Below are 19,388 nucleotides of genomic sequence, written 5' to 3'. Positions count from 1 at the left end.
TAGCGAATATCAGTGCTCATATACTGCACTACCTCCTCATTTAGTGCCTACTGGAGGGAAACTTTGGGCTCGCCAACTCTTTAGAGAGCATCATGCATCATGCCATAACCCAGAACTGTCATGGAGTTGGAATCATTTTCATCTGCTCTTCCAGCAGGCAAATCAGCCTCATTGTTTTTGTTTGGTGTGTGAGTGCGACTGTTTAATTTTCTTTGTGGATAATATTTTGGACCAGAACTGATCCTCTAAATTATTCTCTTTGTTTTAAGGTGAGAGCTTCCACTGAGACTTGGTGGGAACATTAGATTTCTTAACTCTGTGAACATCACATCCATTGTGAAGCATGTTTTCTGTCAGCACAGTTCACCCTGAAGACGATTTGTGGATTTCACGCCTGATATGAACTCCATCCACTCGAAAGGCAGCTCAGTATTACCAGACTTGCAAAGCATTATTGATTCTATTTTCTTCATGACATAAAGTCTGTACATATCAGTGCTGTGATTTTCTGTCTGCTGGGCATGCTGCAAATTAGATCTGTGATCTGAGGCTGGCTGGTTCAATGCACTTGAAATAAATAAATAAATTAATGTATCAAAACGTAATTATGTGTGACTCAACCGCACACAGTTCATTAATGGAGGGACTTAACAAGAAGCTCTTTGAACTTTAAGTGTGTGTGTCAACACCGTTGCTAATCGTATCACCCTCAATTAACTTTACTTCTACTGGATAAACCTCTTTTGAGGGAGGGCAATGGGAAAGGAGGGAGAGAGAGAGAGAGAGAAAGAGAGAGAGAGTGAGTGCGAGTGCCCCCTACTCAGCCCTCCACCCCCTATCTCTCTACAGGACTGCCAGCCCGTCTAGAGTTATTCCAGGAATGCGTTGAACATGGCTGCCGCGATGAAGGAGCAGAAAACGGGACTACTAGAACTTCGTGTGACCGTGGACCGTTGGATCCGGGTGTTGGCCACTCTCACCGAGGACACGCTCACGGTAAACCCCGGGGAGGTTCCCGAGGAGCCCACGAAGCCCAGTCCCGCCGGCGCTATCAACGGAGACCCCCCGAACCTCAGCTCGTCCCCGGTCCCGGAAACCATCACCAACGTGAAGCGCACCGTGCGAGTCACCAAGCAAGATGTTGGAGGACTCGGTATCAGTATCAAAGGTAAAGCAGCGTAAAGAAGAAGTAGTGTCATAAATGGCGACTTGGTCTCAGTTAACACAAGTTTTTCTTTCCCCCCGAGGAGTTTGGGAGCACTTTCTGTCAAGGACGCTGGAAAAAACAACCGACGACTTGTCAGTTAACTCAGCAGCGAAACCCCGCAAACATGAGACTAATTAAACTTTCCCGGGACGTTTTGTCCACAGAAATTACGCGGAGCATTTTAACTCATTTTTAATACATGCAGTGCTCTTGTTTGTACGGGGAGTGAAATGACAGCTCAAGCTGTGCCTGCTCTCAGTGGGGAGCCATTTCAGTGTCCCGGAGTCACTGGAGACGGTAATTAGCTACAGCCGTGTAACTTTAGGCCAATGTTTGACAGTGTAGCCTCCTGCACTGTACCGTCCTGATAGACGGCCACACATAGCTGACGCAGTAAAGTTAGAGACAGCATTAGAATACATGATAATTAATGATACACATTAAACGTTTCTACTCTTTCTTTGATGAGATTCAAAATGACAGTAGTTTCATGACTCAAACAATTTTAAGCCCTCAATGCAAATGACCGCACTTGATTTAAGTGGGTTTCCTGTTTCTTTTCTCACAAACAAACAAAAAACCCTATTGCTGCTGCTATTTGTTATTTCTTGTATGGTTTGTGTGTACTGTAATTTTTTGTGGGGAAGCCAAAGACAAATTTCCACTTAGGTGAACAATAAGGTTAAAGTTCAAGTTAAACTTTTTAACAAACTGTGGTCTCCATAGAACTAATAATAACTGCTAATAAAGAGTTGAATAGGCTACAATACCAACCCTAATTTTGATTTCCCCATTCTTTTCTGTCTATTTGTGAATAATAGTGCACTGAAAACTAGAATATTAGTACATGTTAAATTGACAATACTTCTTCTACTTCTACCCCCTTTAACAAATCAACTTAGGATGTGTGCATTTGTTTTTTTAAATTCCTTTTCCTCCATATAAATTATTATTATAATTCTGAGCCATATACCAGAGAGCGCTTAGACCTGCAGTAAAGGCAGAGTTGTCATACATAGCCAGAAGAGATGCACAAAAACAGTAAATCTATCACTGTTCCTGCATCAATAAGTTTGTTTGGCTCTGTCGCTGATTCACTTTGTGTCTCTGAGCAAAAGGGGAGCATCTCAAATGCATGTAGCTGCACATCAAGGTTGGTCCTATGTAACCTCTCGATGGGAAAGAGGTTGTGACCTTCCCATATCTGACAAACCAGGCTTACATACCTGTGTTGTGTAGTGTGCAGCTGATAAAAGCCTTTTCCTTGTCCTGTTTCCTCAACCTGCAGCAACAGGCTCTTATCTAAGCTGTGATCTCAGTGAGGAGAACTGGGAAGGTTCAGCATTGCAAAGCTACATGAAGAAGCAGTTGTGCAGAGATATAATAGATCTAATCCACAGAAAGTTTTGATTTTATTTCCAGCACTGCTTTTTCTTAAAAATATTTATCTAAGCCCGGAGTTTTATTCATCATTTTATCTTGTATCTTTATGTTGTTGAGTTTATGGTCATTTTAATCTTCCAGACGTTGTTTGGGATTAGATGGGCTTGCTCACCTTGAGTTGTTATTTGTGCATCATCACAGTGAAGATCTAGGCAGTAATGGAGCTGTACTCTGATAATGCGTTGTGTGCGAACTTATACTCTCTGTGTGTTACAGCCTACCTCTTGACAGGTTTGCAGTGTACATGTATTGACAAGTTATCACTTGGCCACTCAGAAATGCACAGGCTGGTTTTGATGGACAGCTGTAGACTTGTTCCGTTGTTCATGCTGCAAAGACGGTTCATCATTGTAACCGCTGGTGACATGTTAATTTTAGTCCCTCCAATAGTTGCCGCCACCAACAACAACAAAGCTAGCCCCTAATGACATAAATGTAATGCCCATCTCTGTGGAAATGGGTGGCTTTGAAAATCAGACAGCATGTTATTAAAACAAAATCATAGCTGGCACCCCAGTGGCTTGACACTGTTGTGATGCTGGTTGTTTCAAAGGCAGCGATGATGAAGCGAGGGAGGAAGAATGGTTTAGCAGAGGGAAAAGAGCAAGACAAAAGCACAATGAGCAAGCAGTAAATGAAGCAGGACACCGCACAAGCCAGAGGTGTCAATGGGAAAGAAAGAACGAAAGAAAGAGTGTCAAAAAGTGTAACACGAGTGAAAGAGCACGGCAAAAAGTTGTTGTGGGCTAGCTGACACCACATTGTGAACAGCTGAGAGGAGCAGTCCACAGCAGGCAGTTGTCATTGGCCAAAGATGAAAGCTATGTGGCTGGGAGTGGAGTACTCCACTAGTGTTAATTTTAGGGAGCCCACCCCAGCCTGCAGAAAAGCATGGAGGCAGTCAACCTTTACTCTCACATGTCTAAATTTAAGAGGAGAGCCTAGGAAATGAGTCTCCAGGTCTGCAGACGGGCCCTCTGGTCAGAGGAAGCAGCTTCTGCAGACTGGGTCTTGTTCCTCTGCCACATACCGTATGTGTGAGCTTGCTGGTTTTTTGCCATAGTGACTTTGAGTTTTTCCACTGTGGCAGGAGACAGCTTCACTATCATTGTCACATTGGGCTTTTCTCACTTTTATAGGACTTGATGCAAATTGTAACTCACTCTTGTAAGTTTTTAGGACATACATTATGAAACCGTTGGTTGGTGCCTGGAGCTGTTTTGTCTCAGGCTAGCTCAGATGCTCTCTCCTTGACAACATTTTTTCTCAGTTAACAAAGCTCAGGTGCAGTGTTATGTAACAAACCCATTATTAAAAAGATATTATCTCCTCGTGTGGCTTTGCACGCCATCCATCAGAAACCACATTATTTTCTTAAGTGTTGAGATCAATTTGTTTGTTGCTTGTGTTGTTTGTTTCAGTGTTCATTAGCAGCTCGGCTGAAGTTTGAGGAAGTTAAATGCTGATCGTGCTGATTCCTTTGAAAGCAGCATTATCACCACAAACACATTGTTGGCACAAAAGTACCTAATTAGGTGTATGTCAGTGTTGTATAACCCGGTACCATCCATTTACCTGTCATCGTTAGCTGCAGTGGCTCCTCCCCACCTCCTCCGCTGCCACCCTCCTGTCAAGTGAGTGACAGGCTGCCAGCTGGAGGGTGCTGAATTGTGTTTGACAGGAAAAGTTGAAGAAAGAAAGGCAGGAAGAGGAAGGGAATATGGGAGGATTAAGGGTTGTGTAAGAGTAGCTGACATATTGACGTTTTTTCCCCCTACAATATGCCAACGTTTGTTTACTCAGCAGTCATGTCAATCAGAGGTATTTGGGATTTGAAGTGAACCTGAGTGAAGACGGGAGGAGAAATTGCAAGGAATTATGGGGTTAATGTGTTTTTGCCACTACTGACGACCCCTCACCTGCTTTGGCTGCTGACTTAAAGGGATACTTCACCCAAAATCAATAATTCACCAGTTTTCTACTCACCGTCATGCTCTAGTGGCTCCTCCCGAGCAGTATGGATGGTTTAGAGTACTTTCGGAGTTATCAATGTCCTGAAGCCGCCACATGAAAAAGTTGTTCGGAAAAAAATTATTTGATCTCTGTTTTTAACCTTGTTGAGGTAGTAGCTCCCAGTGTGGCTGCGTGAAATACGTAAAATTTGCTGCGTTCGTCGTTTGGATGTATGATGTACGGAAGAAATAACCTCACGCATGCGCACAAACATCAACAGAGCTAAAGGGAGCTACTGCTACAACAAGGCTAAAAACAGAGATCAAATTTTTTTTTTCCTAACAACTTGTTCATGTCGCAGCTTCAGGACACTTGGGTCAGTACGGACGAGCAGTATGGAGGTATTTGAATGTTTCATAGTGTGTGTTTTGGACGATTCAAAAGTGAGCACAATCCCCCGCCATTATATGAAAATCCGTTGCCAGCCGGACCCCCCCTGGAACTCCAAAAGCGTTTTGATGACTCTGAAAGTTTTCCCAACCCTTCCTTGGCATGACGGGTGAACTATCCCTTTAAGTTGGTAGTTTGTCAAAGTAGATGATGAGAAAAAAATCTGCTTCCTTTATATCAAGTCACTCCTTCTCCTAATCAATTCAAACATCTGTCTAAATCCTTTTGGTGCCAATGCCAATGTCATCTTGACACCGGCCACGCTATCAGTTCAACTCAAAGAAACATGGCCGTCTTGTGCCAACTTGTCCAACCATTTACTTTAAATAGTCTGGACATTCTTGACATAAATCACCACCATTCATCAAGTAAAAGGCCACAGGGCTGCAACTGGTGAAGTGGGAAGTGCTGTGGTGATCTTTCCATTAGCACTGGTTTGGTGCATGAGATATTAGCTGAGCATATAGCCTGGCATGTCATTGTTGAAGTCTGCAACAGTCTACTCGTAGTTGTGAGTTTTCATTCGAGCCAATTTAGTTTCTTTTTAAATGTCCATGTCAATGTTTTAAATGTAAATGCAAATACTTGTTATTACTTTTTTTTTTACTGTCAATTCTATAAGTAGTTGAAGCTGTACTGCCCATCAGAGTGGTAAATAATTGCTATAGGCGGTACAGATAATTAGTGTGTAGTTTGTGCATTGGTAGAAGTACAGTGAATAGATGTCACAGCAGTTTATATGGTGGTGCAAATTGGGGGCAAAGGTAACCTAAAGGATAGAGTAGCAACTTGTGACTGCCTGGAAGGTATTCAGATTTAATCCCCAGCAGGGAACGTTTGGATAGGGTTAAGCCAGCAGGACACAGACTATTTCCATTGACGTTCAGAAACACACATTAATGTGTGACCATGTTAATTGCATTAGATCATGAAAAAACTGATTTTCCAACAAATTCAATATTTAACAGCTCCCTTTATAAGCTTTATCAGTGATGTGATTTTTCTGGCAGTTCTTCATTGGCAGTGTGGTAGGCTGTGTTTTTCTACTGGTGGATAAATGGCTTCAAAAAGCTTTCCAAATTGGCGTGGAACGTAATCACTACATATGTCCCTGGATAATCTTTTTTTTTCTTTTTTATTCTTGGTATGTTATTGTTCCCAAGGGTGCTTCATGTACAGAGTGTGGCCGGATCTGCAAACTTAGTTTTACACACAGCTGTACAAAATAACCTTCATGCATTGCGTATGCATGTCATGCCCTGGCACTGAGTGACATCCATGTAAATTGTATGATTCATTAATGTAGGTGGAAGAAAAACATTCAGACTTGACCTTTGCAGAGAACCAATCAAGCCCAGTTTGTCTCTCCCCTCTCATCTGACCCACAGAACATCTCCTGAAATAGTGTCTCTGCAGCACAGATGTACCGGATTGTTATGGTAACAAAAATAAACACAATGTTAAATTTATAGAATGGTCACTCTTTGGTTAAGTTGAAGCACGATAACTGCTCGGTAAGTTTTAGGAAACAGCTGTGGTTTGTGGTAAAGTGATTACTTTCTTAAGGTTAGAGGGACTTTTGTTGTCATGGTTATAGTAAGTCGAGGCGAAAAGAAACACTGACAGTTGGTTTCCATTGAGAAGTGAAGAGTAAAAAAAAAACAGTAACTGTTGGCAGTCCACTGTGCCTGAGTGAATGTAACTGATTTTATGACACTGACAAAGCCACTGTTTTTAATGTGAATCATTGGAGGCTTTTCTGATGTTATTAATTCAGACACTCTATAGATAGATAGCTTATTATTCTGTACAGTATACAGTGTTTAGACCACTTTCATCATGTGTTTTTTCCCCTTTGCATTACACAGTTCACAGGATTAGGTGGTTCACAATCATTATTAATCAGGGAGGAATATATGTAAATTCTGTTTATGTGCCTCTACCAAATTCCAGTGCAATTTGTAAAGATTCAAGTTCAAGTGATTAAAGTTCATAATTTTGACAGCTATTCCCAGTGATCAAAATTGTGATGATATATATTGATGACATCACCATCAACTTTTCTGAAGGTTCCTCTTCATCTCATCTTCACTTTGAAATTTTTTATCAACACATCATAATCCAGAGACTTAGTGCAGCGCAGTAAACATCTATGCGGTGCCACAGAGCGGTCAAGTAGCTGCTAAATCCCTCTTTCTAAAACGTGATCAACATGCATAATATGAGCATCTAAAGCTCAACCCTTGTGCTTCTTTATTAAGAGCGCTACCCTGTGCCCTCCAAAGGAAGATACATGAGTTAAATCCCCCGGAATCACCCAGAGCAAGCAACCTGTGGAAGATGTATTTAGAATTAATTAAATGCAATCCTCTTTTGGATAATTTCTCACACGCCTGAAGGCCAGAGTCCAAGTGTCAGCTGATATTAATGACGATATTTCTCATGAAGAGTGGAAGCCCTCAGCAAGAGGCAGATCCATCAGCTTCTGAGCTGACCTTCATATAACGAGTGAGAAAGGGAGCGAGAGGAAGAGAGAGGGGAGACTGCAGAAAATGGACCACGAGGGGTAATCGCTGCTCTTTGTGTCTGTCCTCGTATGCTCTTTCAACTTCACTTAACAGTTTAAGTAACTAAAGTTGCCTTAAATGCTGAAATCTGGGGAGTGCAGTGGCTGGGTTCAAAATAAGTGTAGCACTGTGGCTGGTTTGCTGCCAACGATCCTCTCAATTTTTCACTGAATTATGCACATATGGCTTTCTCTCAGCATAAGAACCCACATCTTGTATTGATTTTTTACAGTTAAAATGCTCTGTGAAGCTGATAAGTTGTCAAAAGATTGAGCGTCATATTATTTGCACAGTGTAAGTGAATGTATATTGTTAACGAGCAATAATATGAGGTAGCAGATTCCTGAAACAATTAATGGAAGAAACAACAACAGTTATCTTTCTATGTCTTTGTAACACAGGTGGGAGGGAGAACAAGATGCCAATCCTCATCTCCAAGATTTTTAAGGGCCTGGCCGCTGACCAGACGGAGGCGCTTTATGTTGGTGACGCCATACTGTCTGTCAATGGTTATGACTTACGGGAGGCCACACACGACGAAGCTGTGCAAGCGCTGAAGAAAACTGGCAAAGAAGTCATCCTTGAGGGTAAGATATTTTTCTTCCAGGAAAAATTGAAATCCAGAATTGAGGCTGCATTTTCTCGCCTTTGCAAGGTGAAGTGTTTCTTTGTCTTCTCTGCTTTGCTGTCAGGATGCACTGTGACAGGAGACTGGGAGCTAACCACAAGACACACCTCTGTCTCTGTTGTATGACAAAGAAGCAGCTGATACATGATTTTTTAAACAATATAATACATAAATACAAATTCCCATCTCTCATGAAGAAGCTTTAACTATTCTTTTACTGTGCCTGCACATTCCATAGATAGACAAATATATTGAAACAATAGGTCATGTTGATACCTTGATATGTTTTGATACATTTCTCCAGCACTTTGGTTGATTTTTTTTTTCATCCCTTGAGGGGTCACATATGATGAGCTGAGAGAGATGATCCATTAAACCAGACTTTGATCAGACTTACACGGAAACATCCAAATAATGAGCTGAACTGAAAGAGCGAGTGGAAAAACCTGAAGACTAAAAAAAAATCCAAGAATATTGTTGTGGCTCACACCTCTGAGCATCCCAGCATGCTAATGAGCAGTTTCCTCCCGAACATCAAACACTGATAGACAGTTACTTTAGGTTGATGTCGGAACTGAGAAGAGCGGAGAACGTATGTGGTGAGGCCTGCTGTGCACGGGAAGGTTTGCAATGGAGTCAGCAGGTGTTGGCAGGTGTTTTTCTTCCCTTTTCGCTCTAACTCATCCGCGCAAGCAGCCAGAGCTAATTTACTGTATCGCTCTGCGTGCTTTTCTGTCTCAACCTTACAGTTTAGTCAGGTGCTGGGAGTGTTTGTGTGCACACATTTGCCTAAAAGCATAAGTCTGTGTGCATGTGTGAAACAAACACGGTCAATCTGAGATCTGATCTTCAGTTATGAAGACAGGGAAAAGGGACTGAAAACCATCCTTCCTCTTGCCGACTGATTGCATCACAAAAACTCAGCTTCTGTCTCCACGCTTTGAGCCACTGGATTCAATTGTAAATCCATTTGTTACTAAAATGACAAAGGTTGAGTGATGATTTATACAGGATGTTATCACTCAGACAGAATATGTGTTATAGTATCAGGAACCATAAAGCTTGACACAGTTTTATGCTTTGCTTTTATTATTCCCTCTGTTGCTCTACATGTCTGTGTGTTCAAGTCTATGGGTTGTGAGAGTTACAGAGGGACATTGTGTAACTTTTACTGTTATCTATTCACGAAAATCGATTATTTCGTTCAAAAGTATGTTTTTCATTAATCAGTAATCCCCCCCATCAACAAACTGAAGTGTTCCGGTAAGCTCTGAATTTGCCGTTCATATCATTCATATATACATGGAGCGTGTACGCTTGGTGCTGGCTGCCATGTCGTGTCGCCATGTTTTTACGTTCAGTGGCAGCGTGACGGTAGGAAACCACGGAAACTCAGCGAGAGACACCGGAGCTGTCGGCTCAGGTCGAGGTGGCGTCTGTGAAAAGTCACCGCGGTAACGCAGTGAGGAGGAATGGAGCGTTACACTGATGCTGCATTCACCTGCAGTCGGGCAGACGGCCGTCGGTAACAAACCAGATGTCATTTTAGAGAAAGCCGGTAAAATGTGGGTCAGGTAAACAATACCACATCGCCATGACAACATATTGTCACGTGTATTGTTTAGCCTCGTGCTGATGGACCACTTGTTTACATAGAGGCTTGTTTATGCCGTTACGTGCAGCGGCTGTCGTCCGTCTGCCGTCTGCCCAATTTCACGTGAATGCAGCATGAAAAATACAATTGAGTTGCTTGCGATATACAACCACAACGCTAGATGGGAGTAATTCCTACACAATGTACCTTTAAGAAATGCGTTCAGTGATGAGTCGAACAGAAGCTTCCAACCTGGCATGCTTCCCAAAACTGTCTGTAAACACTAGGAATAAAGAAGCACTGCCTATAATTATTTAGCTGTAAACAGGTTCAATAAGCTGTGTAAAATAAGAATGAAACAAGACATGGACTTTCCATTCGAGAAGATGAATGTTAAAAAATAGGGAGCACTAAAACCAGAGTTACCAGTTTTCCATGTGGCAGCATTTCTGTGGGTGAAGTTGCACTGTGGGCTAGCGTCAGTAACTCCAGTCAGTGGAGCAGATACAGCCGGGGCCATGGCCAGCCAGGGGAAATCACCGCAAATCTCCCCGCCTTACTTGTCCACAGTCAGGCAAGACAAGTGTTGATATCAGACGGCTCAACCAGTGCTGCTCCGTGATCCGTCATGTCAGGAATCATTTCATGGGTTTCCCTCCTCCTGCCCCTGAGGGCCTGATAGAGGAGTGAAGAGCGGAAAGAGGCTGGAAGGCTCGCTGAGGGCAGTGGGCTGGATGTGTGTGCATGTGCATGTGTGTGTTTTTCGATGCCCTGCGATTCCTCTGCTACAGTGTTTGTGTGATGGTGGATGTTCTGTCCGGTCCTCGGAGATGGCAAGACCGCGGGACGCACATCTGTTGTGAGGCACTTGAGAGTATTTTTAGGGAACAGATGAAATAAAGAATGGAAGTTTTTGGTCAACGCTTGAGGGCTATGAGCTTTCCAACTGCAATTTCTTTTTAAGATTCAGATTGTAAATCAAGGCTGTTAGTGCGCCGTAAAAAAAACAAAAAACGGGCGAATACATATGACATGAAGTTCAAGCACAATGCTTATTTTTGTTTTGGCATTTTATCAAGATACTGAGAAACACAGTTAGAAGCAAACTCCTTCTTGGCATCACTACAGTGTTTAAAGGTCAGAGTAACAGTCTTTCTTACATGTGAGCTGCAACAAATAATAAGCCACCGCTGCTCTGCTTAAGGCAGTTTTCATCGCTCTGTGAAATTCATAACACAGACGGCCTTGACTGAGATCAAGGGGAAACTGCCTCCATCACATTAAAACATCTTGAATATGTGAACAGTATACTTGAATCTGTCAGATGAAGTACTCTCACAACATTGTAAGGGAATTACAATAAAACCCTGGTTGTGCTTATGGCAGGGTTTTTTCCTTTTTGACTCTATTGGAAAGTCAAGTGAATAGATTTCTGCTCACCTTAGATTAATGCAGTTTTGATTATTGCAGCAGCACATGCAATGCAATAATGCTGAGCACTGCCTCACTGAGGTGTAATCAAAGTGAAGAATGTTTTCGAGGATATGACAGATTTCTTTCAGAGTGTGGTTGGACTGACTAAAAGGAAAAAAAACTGGTCTTGATGATTCAGATTAAAACAATAGCAATCGCACATTAGATGGTTTTCAAAAGTGTTTCGAGTTGTGAATATGGGGCACAACTGGAAATGGTTTTTCCATCGTTCGCTTTATGGATTTTTAATAAATCCTATGAATTTATGTCCCACACGGTTGCTTAGCAGCCAACGGCAGAGGAAAATGGGCCACCACTGGGCATCTCCCAGGTGTGAGTGTGAATGTGTGTAAAACCTCTCCACCTGCAAATCTCTCATCATAAATAAGAATTTATTACAAGGCAATCTGTCTGTATGAAAGAAATAAAAATACAACTAGAGCCATTATGTATGTTCCCATTAGGATGTCCGTCCTCTGTTCCTCTTCCTCTGTGGTACCTTACATCAGAATGGTAATCAATTTGTGTGTGAGTGTGTGTGTGTGTGTGAGAGAGAGAGAGAGAGGAACAGTAAACACCTGAGAGGGTCAGATAAATATAAGAGACCAGATGAAACCATAAAACCACAGCTGCCTTCATTTCCTACCAGTGACATTTACAGCCTCACTGTGTGCGTTTGCGTGTGGGCTTGTGCTTCTTCCATGCGTGTGTGTGTGTGTACAACCTGCCATATCTTTAAATATGTGTGTGTGTGTGTGTGGAGAAGGCTGGAAAAGAGAGGTGCATAGGACAGCTCCACATTTCTCCAGTCACACACCTTATTATCACCCTGAATGTGCCTTCTTTTATAGTCACTGAGCTTCTACCACAATAAATAGGGAGATTTATGGATCAATTTTGTAAAAATGTTGAGTGTGAGAACATCATGGAATACTTAGAGAGGGCTTTGTGGGGCAAAATTGAACAAATGCGAAATGAGAACAAAATTAAAAGAGACTGCAGTCATGTATGAAGCAGCTCTGAAGAGACGGGATGAGGGATGGAGCGCTGGTCTCTGAACTGTCCCACTGCCTTCTGCCCTGTTTTAATTTGGATTCTGCTCTTACTGAGAAGACATCCGTCATTGCCACCTGCTTGCCTGCCAAGTCAGGGCTCATTCCACTACTATATGAAGAAACCATGGAGCTAAGAAACTGTGTGTGTAAGTTAGTGTGTGTGCACAACATGCGTGCGTGCATGCATGAAAGAAAAGAGTGGGGGGTAGGGATGGTTCAGTGGTAAAGCTGTTCCCTGGGCAACCAAGGTCTGACAGAAAAGCACACACACAAAATAAGTATCCACCACATACAACACATACTTCTAAAAAATGTTCACACACGTACATGCGCGTGCGCACACACACTGACACAAAGTGTGAAGCAGAAAGGATAAATGGGCTGCAGAGTACAGGTCAAGACACCAAGGTAAGTGTGAATATGGGAGCACTTAAAATGGGCCGGTGCGTGTCCGTGTGCATATGTGTGAACACTGTCCATGTAAGAAGTAGAAGTGTTGGTTCGCCGTGTTCGGCAGCGCAGAAGAAGAATGTGTAATGCTGTCTCACCGACAGTGATGGACAGGGAAAAGGGCGCTGACTGACAAGACACGCGAGCTGATGCAATAAATGGTGAAGTCCTGAGAACACAGAGGTATGAAGTTATCTTAGAGTTTCCTAGTTATGTATAGGCCTACTACCTCCACCAACCCCACAAGTACAGTATGTCCATGGCTCATGTGGTTGATATACAGGACAGAGTCAGTGATGACAGGACAATTACACCAGCACAAAAAAACTATTTTACACCCACATTATCTTGTTGTATTTCATAAATATCAAAGTGACTAATATACAAATGTATATTAATCAAAGCACAAGCAGTTGATCTCGAGTTAGATGACAAAGATTGAAGTGTACTGATTCTGTCATCTTAAATGACTGAAATTGTCAAAGAAAAGGATTTGCTTTTGGTATTTTCCCAGAGTGAAGTCCCTCTCACTCTTTAAAAGTACATTTTGACCCAGGTCTCATGAGAAAGTTTGACAGTCTTGTTCTGTGACTTTAGGTCCATATTTATACTTTGGGGAGGGTATTAGCTTAATGTCAGCCTAAATTTCATCAGTGTACTTGCATATCCAGAGGCACACACTTTTTCTGTATGAATGTGTGTGTGGGCACAAGAGAGAATGAGGGGACAGAGTGAAGGAAAGCTAGTCTGCTCTGCCAAGAAGCCATTTCTGGACACTACTGGTTCTTTCTGCCCTGCTCCTTTCATTAAGGTAGTTGTGCTCAGGCTCAGCGGGCGCACACACACGGATTAAGTAGGCTTAGTTATGGAAGCTGTACGGTTGTGTGCTTTCTCTTGTCTAAATCTTCCTTTAGGAAGAAGTGTTTTGGACGTATGTTGTCAGCTGTGTCAATTCTCCTGATTTTTGTCATCCAAGTTGGCTGTTGGCCAATGTAAAGGCATGGACTATTGATTGACTTGGTACAAAGTCCAATGTGCCTGGTGAGACACTGTCACGTTTGAAGCCAAAATAAGATTGAAAAGACTGTACTTAACAGTGACTGTTGAGTACATGTAATATTCAGAAGAAGTAGTAATTTCACAGGGAAATGGAAAACATTTGTCTTGGTTCATGGCAGTTTGCACAACAGTGAAAGTTAAACATTCAGTCTGTGAGCTGCACTCTGCTTGTGATAGAGGACACAGGGTCAAATTGGGACCAATAAGATTTTGAGCTTCTAATGTCCACAAATGATTAGATTGCCACTGTAAATCAACCTTTACCAACCTGTTATAAAAGCTGCATGAGTTTTTGCATTTGTAGAAAAGAAAAGAAAAAAACAAATCCTGTCCAAAAGCAGGTTAGTCCAATCATATTGTTCAGATTTTCATGACCGTGCACCACCTGTTTGGACTTTGCTTTGTGATTAGATACAGTAAAGCCATAGATGCAATTTTCCACTTTGCATTTCACAGAAATACTTATTTTCTTTTTTGTCTTTGCGTGACCTCACCGATATCATTGGTTCACAGATTTTATTCACACTTTTTACAATTTGACAATTATTTTGACGAATACAAATCTTTACACTTAACCCTTTTAGTATATATTTGCAAACATAGAGTTCATAGGATACTCAACATGAGGATAGACAACGAGCACAGAGAATACATCTACATATTTTCTCTTCTTTGTGATTTTTTTTTATCTATACTTATGAATTCCTGGAATCTGGACATAGTTAAGGCGGAGGCCCTTCTTGGCAGTGAATAGCTCTCTCTAGTTGCCCATTGGTGATTTAAATCACCTGTTCTATGTTGTAAATGTCACTCAAATACAGTTATGAGGTTTGTTATATAGTAAAGTAACCAATAGGTTAGCTCTGAGGGCCCAAAGGAGAACCATCATTTTAAATTTCTTTCATGGGAACATTTTATATTAATTGGAGCGTGTACAGCTGCATGTAAAAGAATATTAATTAGGAACATAAACAGCTTAGTAGGAACATACGTAGGAATAAAGGCAAAAAGGGACATATTTTATGTATGTTAATGTACTGATGCATAGCTTGTAGGGAAAATGTATGGTTGACTTTGTTTTTTATTTGCAGTCACCTTGCTGCACAGTTTCTCGTGTTCCATGGACCAAGACATAACCATTGCAGATGGGTTTTGTTGAGTCATGTGTTGCCAGTCTGTTCAGATCATGGCTGCCATGCAGACAGTTCTTTCAATGTGTTTCATTACATCTTGTAATATGAAGTGCTAGTGTGGCCACTGACACGGCAGCTGCGCTTTTGACTGGGTTCAATAAATGTGACTGACTATATCATCTCCTCTAGAACTAAGTGCATTAATACTGGCTTTAAAACTCTCGGAATAGGAAAATTCAATATGAACAAGCAGGAATGTCTTTCAGGAGTGCCCGAGGTGAGATTAGATTTGAAGAGGTTCATTTGTGTCTGTGATGAGTGTTATCTGAAGGATGCTTTGTCAGCGTTCTCTACGAGAGCTCCCTCCAAAACTAATCTCTGTTTCTGTCTTTTTCTCTCTTACACACAACACACACACACACACACACACACACACACACACACACACGTGCACCAGCTCATGCCTCTCCCTGCATCAATTTGTTTATGTGCAGTACCGGTTCTGTGTTGATTTACACTTGCGTTGTAAAGAAAAAATGCAGCATTTTTCCCTAAATCCTTTTCACCAGCTGTGCTGTTGTGTTGGTGTCCATGAGGATGCAACACCAGCCTGTTTTCATGCAAGTCAGAGTAGTTTTAGATTAAAGGTACATTGTGTAGGAATTGTAGGATACTCGACATGAGTATAGACAACGAGCACACAGAAATGTACCTCAGAAAACTTAACTTTAGTGGAGAATACATCTACATATTTTCTCTTCTTTGTGATTTTTTTAATCTGTACTTATGAATTCCTGGAATCTGGACATTGGTACAGGACAGGTACATTGTGTAGAAATTACTCCCATCTAGCGTTGTGGTTGTATATCGCAAGCAACTCAATCTTATTTTTCATGCTGCATTCACGTGAAATTGGGCAGATGGCAGAAGGACGACAGCCGCTGCACGTAACGGCATAAACAAGCCTCTATGTAAACAAGTGGTCCGTCAGCACGAGGCAAAACAATACACGTGACAATATGTTGTCATGGCGATGTGGTATTGTTTACCTGACCCACGTTTTACCGGCTTTCTCTGGACTTCTGTGACTAAAATGACATCTGGTTTGTTACCGACGGCCGTCTGCCCGACTGCACATGAATGCAGCATCAGTGTAACGCTCCATTCCTCCTCACTGCGTTGCCGTGGTGACTTTTCACAGACGCCACCTCGACCTGAGCCGACAGCTCCGGTGTCTCCGCTGAGTTTCCGTGGTTTTCTTCGCTGCCACTTAACGTAAAAACATGGCAACACCACATGGCAGCCAGCACCGAGCTTACCCGCTCCATGTAGATATGAATGATATGAACGGCAAATTCAGAGCTTACCGGAACACTTCAGTTTGTTGATGGGGGGGATTACTGATTAATGAAAAACAGACTTTTGAACGAAATAATCGATTTTAGTGAATAGATAACAGGAGAAATTACACACTGTCCCTTTAAGTGTCCAGGCTCTCCTTGCACAGTGCAGTACATATCACCCACTTGTAGTTCTGGTTATGTAGGCAGTCTAGTCACTGAAGATGATGATCATAATATTAAAGCTATATTGTGTGGGCTAATACAAGGACGAACACTGCAGCCTCCATCAGGCTGAAGACTGCAGACCAGCAGTTTGAGTTACATTTTGCTTTGAAGGCTAAAATCGCATTTCCTACAAATGAAGCTCTTCGAGGACTTGTGTGGATCTACCCCCCCCCCCAAGAAGATACATACTGAATTGTGTCTTAGAGCAAGGCCAGCGTAGATTAATACTCCCCCTCTATCTGCTATCCTGCACTGCTTCAAGTCTGGTTAACTGAGTGATTTATGGAATTTAATGTTTAAAGCTCCTTATTGTGACACAGCAGTCCTGCTGGCTGTTAACACATAACTATGCTGTAAATAGACTGAGCTCATATACATTCTTCTCCCATCTGTCCTGCTCATCCGTAGAGTGGCCTGTGTCCCCACCGATGGACACAAGTAGTCAGGGAGGCAAGAAGTGACATTTTCGCAATTCCCAGTTTGCAGCTGCAAATTCTCAGGTGGGTGTCTTTCGCCCCGAAGCTGCATTCACAGATGCAAGAGTTTATGTTTCTGTGGCTCAACTAATATGTATTCATCTGGTGGGTGTAGGCGGCGGCAGCAGCAGCAGCAGCAGCAGCAGCAGCAGCAGCAGCAGCAGCAGCAGCAGCATGGTCCTCTGGTTTGGAGTGTTATTTTCATTAGTTGTTGTTCCATTCTGAGTGCCTTGCTTCTCAAGGAATGCCTAGAAAAGAAAACTCATTGTCTTGCTTGGAGACAGGAATGGTCTGATTTTCAAACATCCTAAGATCTTCTTATCTCTTTATGCTTCTCAATCAGTTGCTCTTTTGTAGGATACTGTTGTCTGGAGCATGAGAATCCTGTGTGTTATTTTCCTGTCGGTTGAGTCAGGAGGATTAATGAATTTCTCATACTGTTGACATTGCCTGGATAGCTAGTCAGCGGTGTGACCTCTGTCACCCAGGCTTAGTCTGCTGCTGTCTATGAATTATGCCTTTTAAAACGTGCAAACTGAAGCCAGTCAAACAGCATTGGAGTGTTCACTGTTGCAAACAAAACTACTCTCTTATCAGCTTCACTCGTAGCTGGATGACCAATTTACAGACCTCGACTGGACAGACCCTTGTATTATTTTTCATCTTTTTCTTAATTTGACTCGCCTGTCAAATTTAATAGCCAGTTGAAAAGCACATATGTCAGTGCTCTAGTGCAGACCATGTGAAATCAAACAGGGATCGTCCACTGATGAGTCTGTGCACAATTAATACACGCGTTTGACTACGTGAGCAGATTCTCAACTAGATTTATCCGTCCGTTCAAAATTCATGCTTTTCAGATCAAAGTCTGAGAACAAGTGGTCTCAGACTTTTGTTCCTCACTGTCTATGAAGATTTAAAAGCGCACACACCCACTGTTGATACTGGAACAAGCATGTGTGATCTGTGGAGCTCTTAAGCAGTGGGATGGTATTTTAGTCCTTCTTTAAGCAAGCAGAGTGATGTCATAACTACTTAAACTTAAACAAACAGTTGTGCCAATGACATGCGTGCGCTAATTAAAACTTTCTGGCTCTCGCTCGTGTGACAGAATAATTATAACTTTGAAAATAAACCTTTCCCCCGATAGTTTGACTGGATCCCTCAGCCACATCTCTTTGGTTTCTTACTATCTATTGGATCTTTGTTCTCTATGCTCTCTTCTCCTCTTCTCAGATAGCCTTTATTAAAAAAAGAAAACGTTTTAAGTGGTTTATTTAAAAGTAAAGCGATAAGTGTCTCTCCATTTCAGATGTACCATTATCTAGATTTAAAACTATTTTGTGGAGTGCTGTGTATAGTCTACGTAGACTGAGTTAATCAGTAACAAAATGAAATTCAGTTCAATTTGTTTTTTCAGTTAACCTTCACAGAGATTAAGGATAACCTCATTTGGAGATAAAACTTCTTTAGCTGTTATTTATTTATGCTGCTTTACTGTATATCGGCACGACACATTTGATGTTCCTTTATGTATAATAAGATATTAATGAATCTATTTGGTTAATCTTAAAGGTATAATGTGTAGGAATTGCTGCCATCTAGCGGTGCGGTTGCATATCAGAATGTATTCTTGATGTTGCATTCAGGTGAAATCGGGCAGACGTCAGACAGACAACAGACGCTGCATGTAACAGGATAAACAAGCGTCTATGTAAACAAGTGGTCCGCCAGCACGAGGCAAAACAATACAGGCGTGACAATATGTTGTCATGGTGATGTCATATTGTTTACCTGACCCACGTTTTACCGTCTTTCTCTTGTTGAGTAAAATGACATCCGGTTGGTTTGCCGACGGCCGTCTGCCTGACTGCACCTGAATGCAACATCAGTGCCTCCGTCCTTCCTCACACTACACAGTGGTGACAGTTTTAACAGGCACTACCTGGAAAACTTTCTCCCCGAGCCGACAGCTCCGCTGAGTTTCTATGGTTACCTACGGTCACGCTGCCACTCAACATAAAAAATGGCGATGCAACATGGCAGCCTCGGTTCGGTGCGTCGCCCACTTATGTATGTGTAACGACTTGTAACAACTCATTCTAAGGTATGAGAAAGCTTTCATTTGTATGCGGGTGTGATTCGACTTCAGTGAAATACGTATTTATGAAAGCAACATTTGATTTTTGCTAATAAAAAGCCAAATAAGTTACATACTGGGGCTTTAAAGTCATGCTTACTCAATGAAAGAATACATGTCTACTGGTGAAGGCACCATAAATGTATGTCTTTTTCTTTACACTGACAAGTGACACTAAGATTCCTACACACA

At 42.0% G+C, this 19,388-nt stretch overlaps 1 protein-coding gene across 1 annotated transcript in view; it reads left to right on the top strand.

The window, feature by feature from the left end:
* The first annotated feature begins 871 nt into the window (after positions 1-871).
* Positions 872-19,388, top strand: part of snta1 (syntrophin, alpha 1) — a 34,272-nt gene continuing 15,755 nt past the window's right edge. The window contains exons 1-2 of the mRNA XM_085777694.1: positions 872-1,168; positions 8,022-8,207. Of these exons, the coding sequence (XP_085633820.1) occupies positions 892-1,168; positions 8,022-8,207 (463 nt within the window). The 5' untranslated portion in view covers positions 872-891. The remainder of the gene's footprint in view (positions 1,169-8,021; positions 8,208-19,388) is intronic.

The sequence above is a fragment of the Trachurus japonicus genome, chromosome 5 (assembly GCF_045865225.1).
Source record: "Trachurus japonicus isolate A0001 chromosome 5, Traja_1.0".
Classification (NCBI taxonomy): domain Eukaryota; kingdom Metazoa; phylum Chordata; class Actinopteri; order Carangiformes; family Carangidae; genus Trachurus; species Trachurus japonicus.
Note: the sequence above shows the minus strand (reverse complement) of the source record. Positions and strands in the feature narration are given on the sequence as shown.